The sequence below is a fragment of the Schistocerca serialis genome, chromosome 1 (genome assembly GCF_023864345.2).
Source record: "Schistocerca serialis cubense isolate TAMUIC-IGC-003099 chromosome 1, iqSchSeri2.2, whole genome shotgun sequence".
NCBI lineage: Eukaryota > Metazoa > Arthropoda > Insecta > Orthoptera > Acrididae > Schistocerca > Schistocerca serialis.
In genome coordinates this window covers 1175814247-1175831286 of record NC_064638.1, presented here as the reverse complement: position 1 = coordinate 1175831286, position 17040 = coordinate 1175814247, and the positions used below count along the sequence as shown (strand labels likewise).

General features: G+C 42.3%; 1 protein-coding gene across 1 annotated transcript in view; it reads left to right on the top strand.

Moving 5' to 3' along the window:
* The first annotated feature begins 4919 nt into the window (after positions 1-4919).
* Positions 4920-17040, top strand: part of LOC126456386 (uncharacterized) — a 70659-nt gene continuing 58538 nt past the window's right edge. Inside the window, exon 1 of the mRNA XM_050092143.1 lies at positions 4920-4994. Coding sequence (XP_049948100.1) covers positions 4934-4994 — 61 coding nt within the window. The 5' untranslated portion in view covers positions 4920-4933. The remainder of the gene's footprint in view (positions 4995-17040) is intronic.

Sequence of the window (17040 nt, the reverse complement as noted above, 5' to 3'; positions counted from 1 at the left end):
ATGTGTAGTGCACACCTGACCTATTTAGGGAAAACCTACTGATCTCAACCGTAAGGCGCAAGTCCAGGAAGTCGCAGCCTAGCTTGTCACAGAACCTTCGAAGTCTCTGGTTCATTCCTTGCACTCGACTCAGAACCAAATGGGCACGATTAGTTCTGGGGGACAATTGTGCAAATTTTGAGCTTCGTTGAAACTCCACACCCAAGGCTGGTCTTCCCAACCTTCTCTGCCAGTCGCTGGACTGACCCAAGACTGACGTCGGAGCCCAGACGACAGCCACCATTTGTTCCAACGTGCGCCTCAATCTGCAGTTAGCTGCACCCTGTTCCCTCAGTGGCTACCACACAATAGCCTCTTGAAGATGTTGAATGAGGCCCCCAGGCATACACACTGAGTGCACCTGGTGTCCTTTCCTGTCACTTGCTGCCATTTCCCTAAGGGGGTACCATTATTCGCCGTGCGTTTTGAACTGCCAACGATTAATAGAGCCCTACTCTTTTGTGTTTGCTTCCGCCTGACACCGGACAAAAAAGGTTTCCCCAAAACAGATGGAGTGAGTCCCACTGGCTCAGTTTTAGTTTCAGTGAAAGACAGCACCTCAGACTTGTTGGTTAGGGGGACTGATACGAGTACAACACCCTGAGTCCTCCCCGGTCACCGTCAAGCCTGTACAGGAAGTCTAGATGTACCATTGACACACCACTCGCAGTCAAATTGGCGAGTAATGGCAGATGCCGTACTTTCTGCGGAGGAGACGGGAGCCACAGGAGAGGGTAGTACTTGAGGTACCTCTGGTATAGGTGTCGCAGGTACACGACTCTCGGGAGCTCTTCCAACATACTGATTCGAAGCAGCTGTCAGTCATTTAACGATAGTCAGGACGATTTCCAGCTGCTTACGAACGTCAACCAATTCATCCTGTGTTTGAGAACAGCATTCACACTGAGGCTGCATTTTGGCTGGTGCAATGTACGAGTATTACAAAGCAGTGAACATTAGATACACGAAAACGACGTTTCTATTAAGGCAACACAAAAACGTGTGGTAAAAATTACTAGTTTTCTAAAACGTTTTGGTATTAATTATAGTCGTTAGCAAAATCGAAAACAGAGTTAATTTACGATACATGCAGATAAGATATAGGGCTACTCCTCTTTAAGGGAAAAACTAGCTGTCACACAATATGTTAAGCAATCTGCTACAGTAACTAAATGACAAACGCCGATTTCCTATAAATTGCTCTTAGTTTATGCAAAAGACAATGGTAGCTTCCAAAAAAAAAAAAAAAAAAAAATGCTAAGGTCATCAGTCCCTAAGCTTACACGCTACTTAACCTAAATTATCCTACGGACAAACACACACACCCATGCCCGAGGGAGTACTCGAACCTCCGCCGGGACCAGCCGCACAGTCCACGACTGCAGCGCCTTAGACAATGATAGCTTCCGAAAATTCTAAAAAACAATCGTTTATTTGCGTTGACATACAATGAAATTCACGGATGATGTATTCTTCCTCCAAATTTAAACCACAGACGCTGATCTGCTACGAAATAAATTACGTATTCAAAACATTCCTACAGGTAACTTACGAAAATATAGGTTTTCTGTCGTGTGACTACGGCCTCCCGTCGGATAGAGCGTTCGTCGGGTGCAAGTCTTTCGATTTGACGCCACTTCCGCGACTTGCGCGTCGGTGGGGATGAAATGATGATTAGGACAACACCACACCCGGTCCCTGAGCGGAGAAAATGTCCGACCCAGCCGAGAATCGAACCCGGGCCCTAAGGATTTACATTCTGTCGCGCTGACCACTCAGCTACCGGGGCGGGACATACAGCTTTCTAAGCGTCCGCAAATCCTCAAACTAACCTATTTCTCAGGGAAATGTACAATCAAATAAGAGAACGATTGTCTTGAACGAAGATAGGCATACTGTTCTGGAAAATTTTGAAAGAGCACATTTTAGTTTAGGTCTACAATTGACGCTAACAATACTAGTTTATCGCGGCACTCGCAAATGTTCGAAATTTCACAATATATCACAATACAGACGGGTATTGATACAACCAATGAAAGAGCCGCAGAAGCGACGTGAACAGTAAAATATGCGAATCTAGAACTTTAAATCGGCACACGATCTTGTACACGCGGTCTCACACAGGGGTAAATTCCTAAGTCGGCTGTTATAAATAAATAAACGTGCGTATTGCACGGATTCTTCACTTAGCTGATTCTTATATAGCGGAAATCAGCACTAAAATTTCCCAAGAATAATTTGTTGTGCTTTGGGTCGTATTTCATGACTGATAGTCAACAATCTAGATATGAGATACGGACTCCTGTGCAAAAGTTCCTCAATTCCTTAGTTTTGAACAAGTTTAAATGATGTTGCAAGGAGCATGGAAAAGAATGTCCGCCCTTGCACGTGACCGCTTTAAATGACTGGAGCATAAACCCATGAATTTGCGTAAGGTTTCCACTGTCAGTGTTCACAAAATTTCTTTCTATTCTTGCTTCAAAGCTGTAAATGCGCTTTACGTCACTAAATAGGTAAACTATTTGCAGGAAAAGTACGTAAACCTAGTAACTTCGGCTAACAGTCCTGTAACACAAGTATAGCTTCGTCTTAACTTCTAGTCTGTGACGTCATCAGAGCTTCAGCCATTAACAGAGCGTTTTCGCTCACCTGACCAAATCTTGATATTTAATGATTTTTAAGTTTTAACCAAACAAAAATAAGAGGTATTTTGTGAGAAAATTGACCGTAAATGTGATCTGAATGTTTTAATCACTCCAAATAACAATAATCCGAACCATATTTTTAACATAGGAAAATAGAACTAATATCTGGTGTTCCCCAAGGTAGTGTTACAGTCCGTCTGCTGTTCCTCATCTACAAAAACCACTTAGGAGGCAATCTGCGACTTCTCTTAGGTTACACTGTAGGAAATACAGTGAGCAGCCACAGTCGCCACTTGTGGATGATTGCCGTATTTCATACAGTGTGATTCTCGAAAACAGTTGCGGTGTTCTCCAATAAAAATGAATAAAATAACCTCTTAGATTGTTTGCAGATGATGCTGTCATATCCTGTCTTATAAAGTCATCAGGCGATCAAAACACTTTGCATGACGATCTAGACGAGATATCTGTATGGTGCGAAAAGTGGCAACTGCAGTTGCCTCTAAATAATGGGAAGTGTGAAGCCATCCACATGCGTGGTAAAAGGAAATAGGGAGGAGACCGCCACGGGTATGAAACGTGAATTGGGAGATAGTCATTAAAACAAAAGCGTTTTTCGCCGCGGCAGAACCTTCTCATGAAATTTCAATCATCACTTTCTCTTCATAGTGTGAAAATATTTTGTTGGCGCCCACCTACATAGTGAGAAATGATCGGCATAATAAAACGAGAGAAATCTGAGCTTGCGCGGAAAGATTTAAGTGTCAGTTTTTCTCGCGCGCTGTTCGAGAGCGAAACGGTAGAGAAATACACTGAAGAGCCAAAGAAACTGGTACACCTGCCCAACATAGTGCGAGCACGCCGAAGTGCCACTACACGACGTAGCACGGACTCGACTTATGTCTGAAGTATTGCTGGAGGGAACTGACACCATGAATCCTGCAAAGCTGTCTATGGAGTAAGAGTACCAGGGACTGGAGATCTCTTCTGAACAGCACGTTGCAAGGCATCTCAGATATGCTCAAAAATGTTCATGTCTGGGGAGTTTGGTGGCCAGTGGTAGTGTTGAAACTCAGAAGAGTGTTCCTGGAGCCACTCTGTAGCAATTCTGGATATGTGGTATGTGGCATTGTCCTGCTGGAATTGCCCAATCCGTCGGAATACACGTTGGACATGAATGGATGCAGGTAATCAGACAGGATACTTACGTACGTACCACCTGTCAGAGCCGTATCTAGATGTATCAGAGGACCCATATAACTCCAACAGCACACGCCCCACGCCATTCCAGAGCCCCCACCAGCTTGAACTGTCCGCTGCTAACATGCAGGGTCCTTGGATACATGAGGTTGTCTCCATACCCGAACGCGTCCATCCGCTCGATACAATTTGAAAAGAGACTCGTCCCCGACCAGGCAACATGTTTCCAGTTATGAACAGTCCAGTGTCGGTGTTGATGGCCCCAGGCTATGCGTAATTCTTCTGTCGTGCAGTCATAAAGGGTAAACGAGTGGGCCTTCGGCTCCGAAAGCCCACATCGATGATGTTTCGTTGAATGGTTCGCCCGCTGACACTTGTTGATGGCCCAACATTGAATCCTGCAGCATTTTGCAGAAGGGTTGCACTTTTGTCACGTTGAACAGTCTTCTCGTTCTTGCAGGATCTTTTTCCGGCCGCAGCAATGTCGGAGATTTGATGTTATACTGGATTCCTGATATTTACGGTACACTCGTCGTACGGGAATATCCCCACTTCATCGCTACCTCGGAGATGCTGGGTCCCATCTCTCGAGCGCCGACTATAACACCACGTTCAAATCTGCCACTGTAGCAGCAGTAACTGATCTAACAACTGCGCCAGAGACTTGTTGTCTTATATAGGCGTTGCCGACCGCAGCGCTGTATTCCGCCTGTTTACATATCTCTGTATTTGAATACGCATTCCATTGCCAGTTTCTTTGACGCTTCAGTGTAGCTTGAAGGTGGTTTGATGAACTCTTGGCCAGGCACTTAGCTCAAATCGCACGGTAGTCACGTGGATGTAGAAATGCGACGCTGCCTGCCGTACCTGCCCATCAGAGGCGCCGCCCACCGTACGTCTATCGCTGGCGCTGTCGTGCCGTATCGCGCCATCAGCTGCCTCCAACATGGGTCGCGATAAGGCTGAGAAGGTCCCTGGCGCAGTCGTGCGTGCAGCAAAGAGTGGGCGCTGACCGTCGGCTGTGGCTGTGGCAGCGTTACGTACTGCTGATGGCGCGTGCGGCTCTGCTGTGTCTGCTGCTGGTTGCGGTTTCGCTGCCCTCCTCACAAGGTTCGTTGCTCTGTGCTCTGCTCCGTGTATTGCAGTGCTGCAGCTTCTCGAATCCTATGTGCGAGTAGTACTTATTTCAGTTTCGGCCCAGCAGCGTATTTACGTCGCCCGTAGTCCGATTATTTCGGTTTTGTTTGTCTCGATTGCTGATCACCATGATTCTTGCGGCGGCTTTACTCAAACAAATGGAATATGATGTTATCTCCCAAGTTTTCTCGGCGTGATTGGTTATACTTCCGGATGTTCAGCCAAGCTGGAGCCCAGGCAACGAGCAAACAACAACAGCACATGAGCAACACGACAGGGTCAGTCGTGGAAATATTGTGGATAATGTGGAAACATCTACTCGGTTAAACACCTGGAAGCTCCCCGTAGATGCAACACGTACTTGGTCACTGTTAACTGTCTTAACCAATGGGCGTCACGCGACTGCCAAAATGGATAAAACAGTTTTTAATTAAAATGATGACTTGCGTTCCGAGCACTTACTGAGTTGTGAGAAACGCATGAAAACTTCGCACCTGCACGTGACACCGTTTGTTACTTTGTGTGTGAGTTGCGTTTGGCTGTGTGTGTGTTTGCCGTCTAATTCTGACGAAGGCCTTACTGGCCGAAAGATAATTTGTGATAGTTTTTGTTGTGCCTATCTGCGACTCATCATCTCCGCTATATGGTAAGTAGCAACTTTCCTTTTCACAATATAGTTACATTTCATCCTGGAGTTTCCATTGTTTGATGTTTGTTACTAACTAGCCTTTTATCCGCGGCTTTCACCGCGTAAGCGTCTGTCATATTTATAGCTAACAAATATGTCTCATTCTCTGCTGTTTTACACCATACGGCATCCAGAGAGGATGTTAAAATATATCTGTGATATTCAGCCGTGTAGCACGATCCTAGTTCCCGAAACAAAATTATTGGCTCGCTGTAGTGTTCATTCTCGCGATCTAGTTAACAAATTGATCAGCCTAAAATAAGAGACAAACTGCGCTTCATGCCTTTAAAGTATTCCAAGTCAAATAAATACAGAGACGAAACAACCAACAGGTTGTTTTAGGACATTTCTTATCCCCATCCTCATCCCTTGAGGTAGTAGGAATATCAAACTCCCACAGCACTTTTATTTATTTATTTTATTTATTTACAGCTTATTTAGACTGATCATATTAGGACCTTAAGGTCCTCTCTTACATTTAACGTGCAGAAACACATATAAAAAAGATTACATAAGTCACAATAATAATAATTTGCATTATTAATAAAAATAATAATTAGCAATACTACTATTGCTGCTACTACTACTACTACTACTAATAAACAGCGATGACAAAATAATGGAGGAATTAAGAATTATATTAATTAGTTATTACATAAAAAGCTCAATAATAATAATAATTTCCATTATTAACAAAAGTAATAATTTGTAATAATAGCAATAATAGTAAGTATAATAATAATAAAATAAAGGATGCATTAAGAATGATATTAATTAATTTAGCGCTTTTGAAGCCTTGTTTAGTATTAGAAGAAGTGAGGTGGATAATGAAAGAGAAGAGGATTGAAGAGAATTTCAATAGAGAACTCTGCAGGCAATTGGAAGGAAAAGTGTTGGGGGAGGGAGGTTTGGTAGAGTGAGCTGCACTGTGATGGAAGAGGGGCCATTAGCAGTCTTCTGAAGTTTCAAAGGGTTTTAATTTCTCTAATATTTTGAGGAAGATAGATACAAAGTCGGATTCCTGATAACGAAAATGATTTAGAAAACATGTAAGTGTTGTGTGGTGATACAGAGAGTATTTTACTTTGTTGTGAACGAGTAGTTCTGCTGTGTTGTTCAGATAGTAAGGGTTTAAGATAATTAGGAAGGAGTTCAATGATTGAGAAGACAGTAGAGTAAATACAGGGTATGATAATCTCTACGCTTATTGGCGCGTTAGGATCATCATAATCAAGGATGGGGAGTATTAGTGGTTCTGTGAGTTTCTTTTTAAGCTGGAGAGGAAATACTTTTTTATATTTCTGTAATGAATGAAGTAATGCTGACACCCTCTTGCAGACTGCAGTTGTGTGATCGGTCCAGTCTGGGTGACGGTCCACAATTATCCCCAAATTGTTTGTAGAAGAAGAAAATGTGATTTCTGTGCTGCTTAGGTTTAGGGGTGGGAAACATTCTCTAAACTGAAGAGTAATAAGTCTTCTGTGAGCGTCTAAGATTGCTTGCGTTTTAGATGGGTTAAATTTCAAACCTATGTTCTGCACCAATTCTAATAAAGCAAATAAGTCAGCATTTACGTTCCGGGTGGCTATGCGCAGATTTGTTTCGCTTTCACTTACCTAAGTACAAGCCCAACAAATCTGTGCATAGCCATCCAGAACGTAAATTCTGACATACTTGTTTTATTAGAATGGGCGCAGAACGACATATGTTTGAAACGTAACCCATGTGAAACGCAAGCAATCTGGTGATTGCGCATCAGCGTATAGATGATATTTGCAATGGGAGATAGCAGTCGACACATCATTAACATGTAGTGACTAAACTAATGGACCCATTAGTGATACTTGTGGGACCCCCTGATACTACATTATTCCATTGTGACCTCTTTTTTCGGATCACTGCACATTACTTATGGTATGTAAGGTGAGAGTGTAACCGTTGTATATCACCTGAAGAAAAATTTTTACTTTTCAGCTTAGCAAGTAGAATACAGAAATCGACAGTGTCGAAAGCTTTGCTGAAAGCCAAGAAGTACGTAATATTCGCCTATTGTTTGTCGATAGCTGGTTTCAGTTCGTCAGTCACTTTTATAAAAGCAGTCATCATGCTGCAATTTTCCCGGAAGCCAGATTGGTATTCATCCTGAATGTTATTTGAAGTTATGTAACTGATAAGTTGATTGTGAACTATGTGTTCTAAAGCCTCGAGAATTTTATTCGAATTGACGCGGCTTGAAAACTGAGGATATTTTATTCAATATGGAATTGTTTGCTTGAATTAAAAGCAATCAAAAGTAAGCGCGGCTGTAACGCTGAAATATGAGCTATCAAGCAAGCTAAGGAAAACGCTGCCGCAACGTAAATCATGATATAAAAGGTACAAGAAGTATAGTTTTATTTTGCCAATATCATATATTAAAATTGTTTTACTAGTACTTTAATTAAAACTCTATTTATTCATTATTTTATTAATAGCTAAAATTTTCAGAGGCTGTAGTGTTATTATTTCAGGATATATTTCAGTCAAATAAAATTTATTTGCAACTGGTGACTGAAATTTATACTGAAATAACCATAATTATTGTTTCTGCTTCTGATTGCTGTTAAGATCAAAATGGGCTAACTTACTGAGGCATCATTACTGAACAATTTAGACAACTTTTCAAGAAAACAAAACAGGCGTGAATTCTGAAACATATTTTTTGACAGATTAATAAAATTCGTTTTTTTTTAATATTTGGGAAGGTGCAGGATCCTAGTCTAGGTAACAATGACTGATGTTAATGACAAGATTATGAGCTAGAATTTTACATAATTATTACTTAGTTTTCAATGAAATTCAGTAGATAATGGCTTACAAAGGGTCTATTCAAGTGCGCTGTACTTGAGGGCAATATTGTGGAAATAGAAGAGGACGTAGATGAAGATGAAATGGGAGATATGATACTGCGTGACGAATTTGACAGTGCACTGAAAGATCTAAGTCGAAACAAGGCCCCGGGAGTGGACAACATTCCGTTAGAGCTACTGATACCCTTGGGAGAGCCAGCCCTGACAAAACACTACCGTCTGGTGAGCAAGATGTAGGAGAGAGGTGAAATATCCTCAGACTTCAAGAAGAATATAATAATTCTAATTCCAAAGATAGCAGGTGTTGACAGGTGCGAAAATTACCGAACTATCAGTTTAATAAGTCACAGCTGCAAAATACTTACACGAATTCTTTACAGACGAATGGAAAAACTGGTAGAAGCCGACCTCGGGGAAGATCAGTTTGGATTCCGTAGAAATGTTGGACCACGCGAGGCAACACTGACCCTACGACTTATCTTAGAAGACAGATTAAGAAAAGGCAAACCTACGTTTCTAGCATTTGTAGACTTAGAAAAAGCTGTAGACAATGTTGACTAGAATACTCTCAAATTCTAGAATTTGTACAGAAACCAGGAGGCAGTTATAAGAGTCGAGGGGCACGAAAGGCAAGAAGTGGTTGAGAAGGGAGTGAGAAAGGGCTTTAGCCTATCCCCGATCTTCATCAATCTGTATATTGAGGAAGCAGTAAAGGAAACAAAAGAAAAGTTCGGAGTAGGTATTAAAATCTATGCAGAAGAAATAAAAACTTTGAGGTTTGATGACGACATTGTAATTCTGTCAGAGACAGCAAGAGACCTGGAAGATCAGTTGAACGGAATGGACAGTGTCTCGATAGGAGGATGTAAGATGAACATCAACAAAAGCAAAACGATGATAATGCAATGTAGTCGAATTAAATCCGGTGATGCCGAGGGAATTAGATTAGGAAATGAGACGCTTAAAGTAGTAAATGAGTTTTGCTATTTGGAGAGCAAAATAACTGATGATGGTCGAAGTAGAGAGGATATAAAATGTAGACCGGCAATGAAAAGGAAAGCGTTCTAAAGAAGAGAAATTTATTTACATCGAGTATAGATTTAAGTGTCAGGAAGCCTTTTCCGAAATTATTTGTATGGAATGTAACCATGCATGGAAGTGAAACATGGGCGACAAATGGTTTAGACAAGAAGAGATTAGAAGCTTTCGAAATGTGGTGCTACAGAAGAATGAGGAGGTACTGACTAGAATTGGTGAGAAGAAGAATTTCTAGCACAACTTGACTAGAAGATGGGATCGGTTGGTAGGACACGTTCTGAGGCATCAAGGGATCGCCGATTTAGTATTGGAGGGAAGTGTGGAGGGTAAAACTCGTAGAGGGAGACCAAGAGATGAATAAAGTAAGCAGATTTAAAAGGATGTAGGTTGCACTAGTTACTCGGAGATGAAGAGGGTTGCACAGGATATAGTAGCATGGAGAGCTGCATCAAACCAGTCTCAGTACTGAAGACCACAACAACAACATGGGTTACAAAAGTTCAACCTAATTTGATGTGGACAGTCTTATAGACTGTCGATGTCGGTGAAACAATAGTGTCGACGTCTGCGAGAACGCTCCATTAGCTTCGTTTATTACGAGAACACTGTATTTAATTTCAGATGATTTAGGTTGAGAAAGTTGGTGCAATTTGGAGTGTAATTTTTCTCCCCACATACCTAGCTTCTACTGTACCACCAAAAATGTGACTTGGCCTTACATGAACATAATTCTCATCTTGCACAAGATCCACACTGTAAGGAGTGCCCATGACGTGGACTCTGACGTAACAAGTTTACTTTCCGACAAACATAAAAAACAACTAACTTCCCATAATATTTCCCTGCTGAGAGTGACCCATTACAAAGCATGTTAAAATTCATTTCATAAATTGCGTTTCAGTTAGGAAACACATACATGCTGTTCATTTTTGGGATACAACCCTCGACCAGCTTATAGACAGAAGTGATGACACTTCCTTCAGGACCTTGCCATCATTTTGCACGACAATGCTCAAGCACGTACGGTGCAAACTGTTACTGATTTGTTTGGCTGATGGGGCTGCTAAGTGCTATACCACCTGCTGCACTCTCCTGACTTAAGCCCTCGTAAGTTCAACTCGATTTCTAAACTGAAGGAAACACTTCACGGCATGCGCTTCAGAACTGCTACAAATTCGTCGGGCAATAGACCGCGCTACTCGAACTGTCAACACAACTGGCACTGCTAAGAGTATCCTACGACTTCCAAATGGTTCAAATGGCTCTGAGCGCTATGGGACTTAACATCTGTGGTCATCAGTCCCCTAGAACTTAGAACTACTTAAACCTAACTAACCTAAGGACAACACACACATCCATGCCCGAGGCAGGATTCCTACGACTTCCACATCGCTGGCAACGGGTTGTACACAGTGCTGGAGACTACTTTGAAGGTCAGGAAAACTTTGAAACACGTATCTCTTTTGTACGAGCTGTAGATAAATAGTTGCCACTATTAAAGTTCCAACCCTCGTACAACCGCTCGCTCGTAGAAAGACGCATACTCAAACTCTGTGTGACCGCTACGGTCGCAGGTTCGAATCCTGCCTCGGGCATGGATGTGTGTGATGTCCTTAGGTTATTTAGGTTTAAGTAGTTCTAAGTTCTAGGGGACTGACGACCACAGATGTTAAGTCCCATAGTGCTCAGAGCTATTTAAACCATTTAAACCCAAAGACTGGAAAGTGGCACAAGTCACACCTACACTTAAGAAAGGAAATAGGATTCAGAAAAAATCGTTTTTATGCAACATAACTAGCTGTTTTTAATAGTGAGTACTATCGACAGGGGACGTCGAATTGATTCTATATTTTTAGATTTCCGGAGGGCTTTTGACATCGTTCCTCACAAGCGGCTTCTAATTAAATTAAGTACCTGTGGAGTATCGTCTCAGTTGCGTGACTGGGTCCGTAGTTTCCTGTCAGAAAGCTCACAGTCCGTAACAATTGACGGAATATCATCGAGTAAAACAGAAGCGTTCCCCAAGGAAGTGTTCTGTTGTTCCATCTACGTAAACCATTTAGGAGACAATCTGGGCAGTCCTTTTATACAGTTAGCAGATGATGCTGTCATTTACGGCCATGTAAAGTCGTCAGGTGATCAAAACAAATTGCAAAATGATTTAGACATGATATCTGTGTGGTGCAAAAAGTGGCAGTTGACTCTAAATCATGAGAAGTGGAAAGCCATCCACATGAACACCAAAAAGACTTCGCTAAATTTCTTTTACACGATAAGTCACACAAATCTAAAAGCTGTAAATTCACCTAAATTCTTTAGGACTACAATTACGAATAATTTAAATTGGAACGATCACATAGATAATGTTGTTGAGAAAGCAAACCAAAGACTGCGATTTACTGGCAGAACACTTAGAAAATGTAACATCTCTACTAAGGAGACTGCTTACACTGCACTTGTCGTCCTCTTTTAGAATACTGCTGCGTGGTGTGGGATCCTTACCAGATGTGATTGACGGGGTACATTGAAAAAGTTCAAAGAAGGGCAGCACGTTTTGTATTATTGCGAAATAGGGGAGAGAGTGTCACTGAAATGATGCAGGATTTGGGGTGGACATCATCAAAACAACGGCGTTTTTCGTTGAGGTGGAATCTTCTCACGAAATTTCAATTTTCTCCTGAGAGTGTGAAAATAATTTGCAGGCACCCACCTACGTAGGGAGAGATGTTCATTATAATAAAATAAGAGAAATCAGAGCTTGCAAGGGAAGATTTAAGTGTTCGATTTTCCCACATCATCTTCTTGTTGAAGATATGCCAGTATTTCAGGGATAACAACCTGTGCAATGTAGTCGGCACTGGTTACCTTGTCTTGCAGAAACATAAATTGTGAGCCCGAATTGTAGCTGATGGCCTGCCATACCGTGAAGCCTGAGACGGGAGTTGTGTGTCGTGGCCAAATGCACTCGAAAAGAGCCCGTTCACCAGGGCTACGCTGTACACATGTACGCCGATCAGTCATATACACACTGAACTTACTCTCATCATTGAAGACAACAGAGCGAGATTCCACAGTAGCTGAGCTTGGTGGTATCTCGGTGTCAGTGGTAGCCTGGCCAGAAGCTTCCCTGATCTTAGTCCTGCTACAAGCAAACTGTTCCCAATCGTCGTTGGCGACAAAGCAGGTGCAACACGTGCCTGGATTTCGTCCCTGGATGATGTTCATTTGGGCATGCTGCTCGCACAATTCGTCGATCTGGACATGCGTCTGTAGTAAAAGTCTGCGCGAGGTACAGTAAACGATGCGCAGTGACTAGTTTTCGTCCAAAGCGCTGGGAGAGTTCATTCGTTTGTTTGGAAGGGGAGGCCAGTCGGCGATGATAGAATCTAGGCGCACGTGCCGCACTTTTTCTCAAACGATTTTACTGCAACAATTAGGTAAAAAAAATCATTTCTGCTTTACTTGTAGCTTTATATGTCAGGTTCATTATGACGTGCCCATCATTTCGTTAATGGTCACAGTTATTGTGATATTTACGTGGAAGTAAGACATTGCGCGAAATTCCAAAAAGTTTCAGTGAAAAATGGGGGTCGCTGTGATTTTGCGTTTGGTGCATATTACATAATATGTTGCTGCATATGAATTTAGCTAAAATGTTGAATTTTTCTTAGGTCTTGGGTGGAGGTCTCTATCTGTCACCAGTCTCAAGAAAACTGATCCGACGTGGCTAGCACACTCACGTGCGATCGCGCTGCGGCTGCGATAAAGCCAGAGTGAAATATCCACATCATTCCTCATAGTTCTTAAATGGTATAAGATAGCGAAATGACAGTTTGGCAAATGATAGCACACAATGAGGAGAGTATTTTGCCATATGGGTATTATTCAAAACTTCATTATCTACAGTATTATTCCACTAACTACAGACTTTTTTGACGAAAGAATGTAATTTTGTAGGGCCATCGATAGCTGGTGAAACGAGAAATGCTACGGGTCTTGGAACAACGTAAGTGAAGACATTACATATGTATTTTTTAGTGAGGACGTGTTTGTTCATAAAATACTGACCTTACTTTTCCTCAGCTCCTCACTTAATACACTCATAAACTACCGTTTCGGAATTCTCTTGCAATTGTGTCAGCACGACATACTAACGAGGTGAGACAGTGTAAATTTCGCTATGTTTTGGCAAAAGACGCAAATTTTAGCATGGCAGCAACAGAAATGCGTATGTTTTACTGAAAATTCGCCATTCATGACACTTCCTGAAAGTTACAAATGGCTAACAAGCCAGGTGAAATAAGTCGCTGCATTTTTGGCGAAATTCTTTTTAGATACTAACACGTGCACGGAGGGGGCCACTTATTATTTACGAAAAAATGTGAGCGTAGGCTTCAGTTTAGAATGGCACTTCCGCTCCGGCTCTTGAGCTCTTTGCATTTTTCTTAAAGCCCCCACCAGTACGGCTCTCCCCCCACATGCCCTGCAGTCCGTGCATTTGCCGAGCACGCCATTCTGAGCTGACTGTACACGGACGTCCAGAACCTAGACAATGGGTGCGAGCCCAACATGTACAGCAGTCCCTCGATACGTCAATCCAGCTTATTGTATGTCCACAATGTGACTCCATTCAAATAGCTGAAGTTGTTCAGCAGGAGTACGTACTCGTCGCTGGGGGATGGTAGTACCCTAGAATGAATGCTGTAACACTGTTAACCTCTAAACTCAGTACAGTTACAGCCTGCAGAGTCAAACAGAGGGCTCACCGAGAGGTCTACTGAGCGCCATCCGATAGCCGATGACTGAAACAAATCACTAACACTACAACTCCATAATATGCACATGTTATATCCTGGTGCCACAGAACATAGTCCATGAGGCTGTTGTAGTTTATCTTTCCGGCAGCATATAACTGAAAAATAAAAGATCAAGAAATGACTTCCATTATGTTAAGTAATGCTCTTTCACTACCACACACATTTTAAATTTACCTATTTTGAAACTCATTGAAGAGTGACACATGGTTCCATGAACCTAAAAAGATCCTCCTTGTTTTCGCGTGAACCTGACATATTCAAAGCTAAATTTCTGTTCGAAGAGTTATTTTATCAGGATGGCAAATATGGAGAAAAACGTAACAAATTGGTATTAGAAACATTTATTCTCATGACAAAGAAAAACACGAAATATTGCACACAAATTTTCAACATAAAATTTCAAGATAGTTTTGATATTCATATTCCAATGTTTTCTAAATAATGTGAACTTTGCTACGGCATAAACGTTCCACTACAGAATTATTGAGGGTTGTAGTAATGTTTCAAAATAATTTATGTGATGCATAAGGAAACACAATTAGTTACTTCTGCTGCTCTTGGAACGGAGAAGAAGGTGATTTGGTCGGTAGCATTTTTCTCCGAGTTCCGGAAGCTTCTCGCTATTCGGTAACACTAAAAAGGAGACTAGAATGGTGGCCTGAAAAAACTAATTTGTTGCCTCGAAGTCAATACAGCTTCAGAAAAGGCAAAGGGACCATGGATAACCTGTTTTTGCTTAATATGGATATCACGTCAGCCTTTCAAACGAAAGAGACAGTAGTGGCAGCTTTTCTTGACGTCAAGGGTGCATATGATCACGTACAAATACCGATACTCTTGGGCAAGCTGGCAGGATTCGAAATTCCTTCACGGATGATCTACGGTATCAGTACCCTGATTACTCAAAGAACGATCTACGTCCGTTTCAAAGGTACCATGATCGGACCTTTTGATGTCTCCCAGGGCTTGCCGCAAGGTGCAATTTTAAGTCCTCTCCTGTATACTCTATATACGCACGACCTAGAACGCAAAATTACTCCCCCCACAAAAATCCTACAGTATGCTGATGATATATGTGTTTATTCTACTGCTGCTTCATACCTTCAGGCCAAAACGGCATTAACCACAACCATCGCACACATCGATGAGTGGCTCTCTATCAATGGGCTGGAGATCTCGGCTGAGAAATCAGCAGTCGTTCCCTTCTCCAAGTCGACGACAGCTCGCGCTGAAGATCACATTACCTGTGGCGAGTGCACCTTCCAAATAAAATCTCACGTTCGATTTCTGGGGATGATTTATGACTCTCGGTTAAGCTGGGCGCCCCACATCCGATCCAGCGTTACGAAGTGTGAAGAAGGTTTAAATGTAATCATCTCACTCACTCGTATCTGGTGGGGAGCGCACCAGTGTGTTTTACTCACCATGTACCGAGGGATAATTCGATCTCGATTAGACTATGGCTGTCAATTCTACCACACTGCGTCAAAGATTCATCTCTCCAAATTAGATACTCTTCAATATAGAGCCATTCGTACCTGTCTTGGAGCCATGCGATCGACGCCCACCAACGTCCTTTTAATAGAAGCAGGGGAGATGCCCTTGAGCATTAGGCGCCAAATGTTATCGGACAAATTCTACATTCAAGGCATGGCCATTATGGACAGTTCCGTCTATCAAAGTAGAGACTGCATTTATCGACTGTGGATTGCATCCCACAGAAGGAATAAAGTGCCAGCCGTTTGTGCCAGCTTTGACACTTGGTCACCTGTCATACATTCTATACGACGTTCAGCGTATCTACCTGTTCTTGCATATGATCTTCAAACGCTCTGCTCCCAGATCCCAGTCCATAATTTAAGTACGACCTGGCTGGACAGTACTAATGTCAACGTTGGCTTCAATCGTCTCGCTCAAGCACAATGGCCGGGTTTTCTCTGTGTGTATACCGATGGCTCCAAAATTCCGCAAGAAGAGTGTAGAGGATGCGCTTTTTTCTGCCCTCAGATCCAGATCCGCAAAACCTTCAAACTGCCTACGAGCACTTCTATTTTTACGGTGGAGACAGTGGCAGTTTTGGAAGCACTTAAGTTTGTCTCTAGCACTTACTTCCCCAAGATATTGATAGTATCTGCTCGCAAAGCGTTCTTAAAAACATTCAGTACAGTCGATGGATCAAAACAACCAACAGTTATATCTTGGATGTGATATCTGAATATATTCGCAGCACACGCACGGGCCGGACGATCCATTTGTTGTGGGTACCTTCCCATTCTGATATCCTCTATAATGATGAAGTTGATGCATTAGCCAAACAAGCGGCAACCTTAGGCACCGTCCTGGATCTGCACCTTCCTTATACAAACTACTTACGTGAAGTCAAGGATCACGCAAGAAAACAATGGCAGGAAATGTGGAATGCTTCTCAACAGACAAAAGGCGGTTATTACGCAGTGCTACAACCTCGGATTCCTTCACAGCCGTGGTTCATGAGGACACATCTGGACCGATCCACGATTTCTACCATCATAAGACTCTGCCTCAAACATGCCTCTTTCCCACAACATCTACATCGGATCAACGTTTACAGTTCGCCAGCATGTGAGTGTGATCCTGAGTCGGAAGCT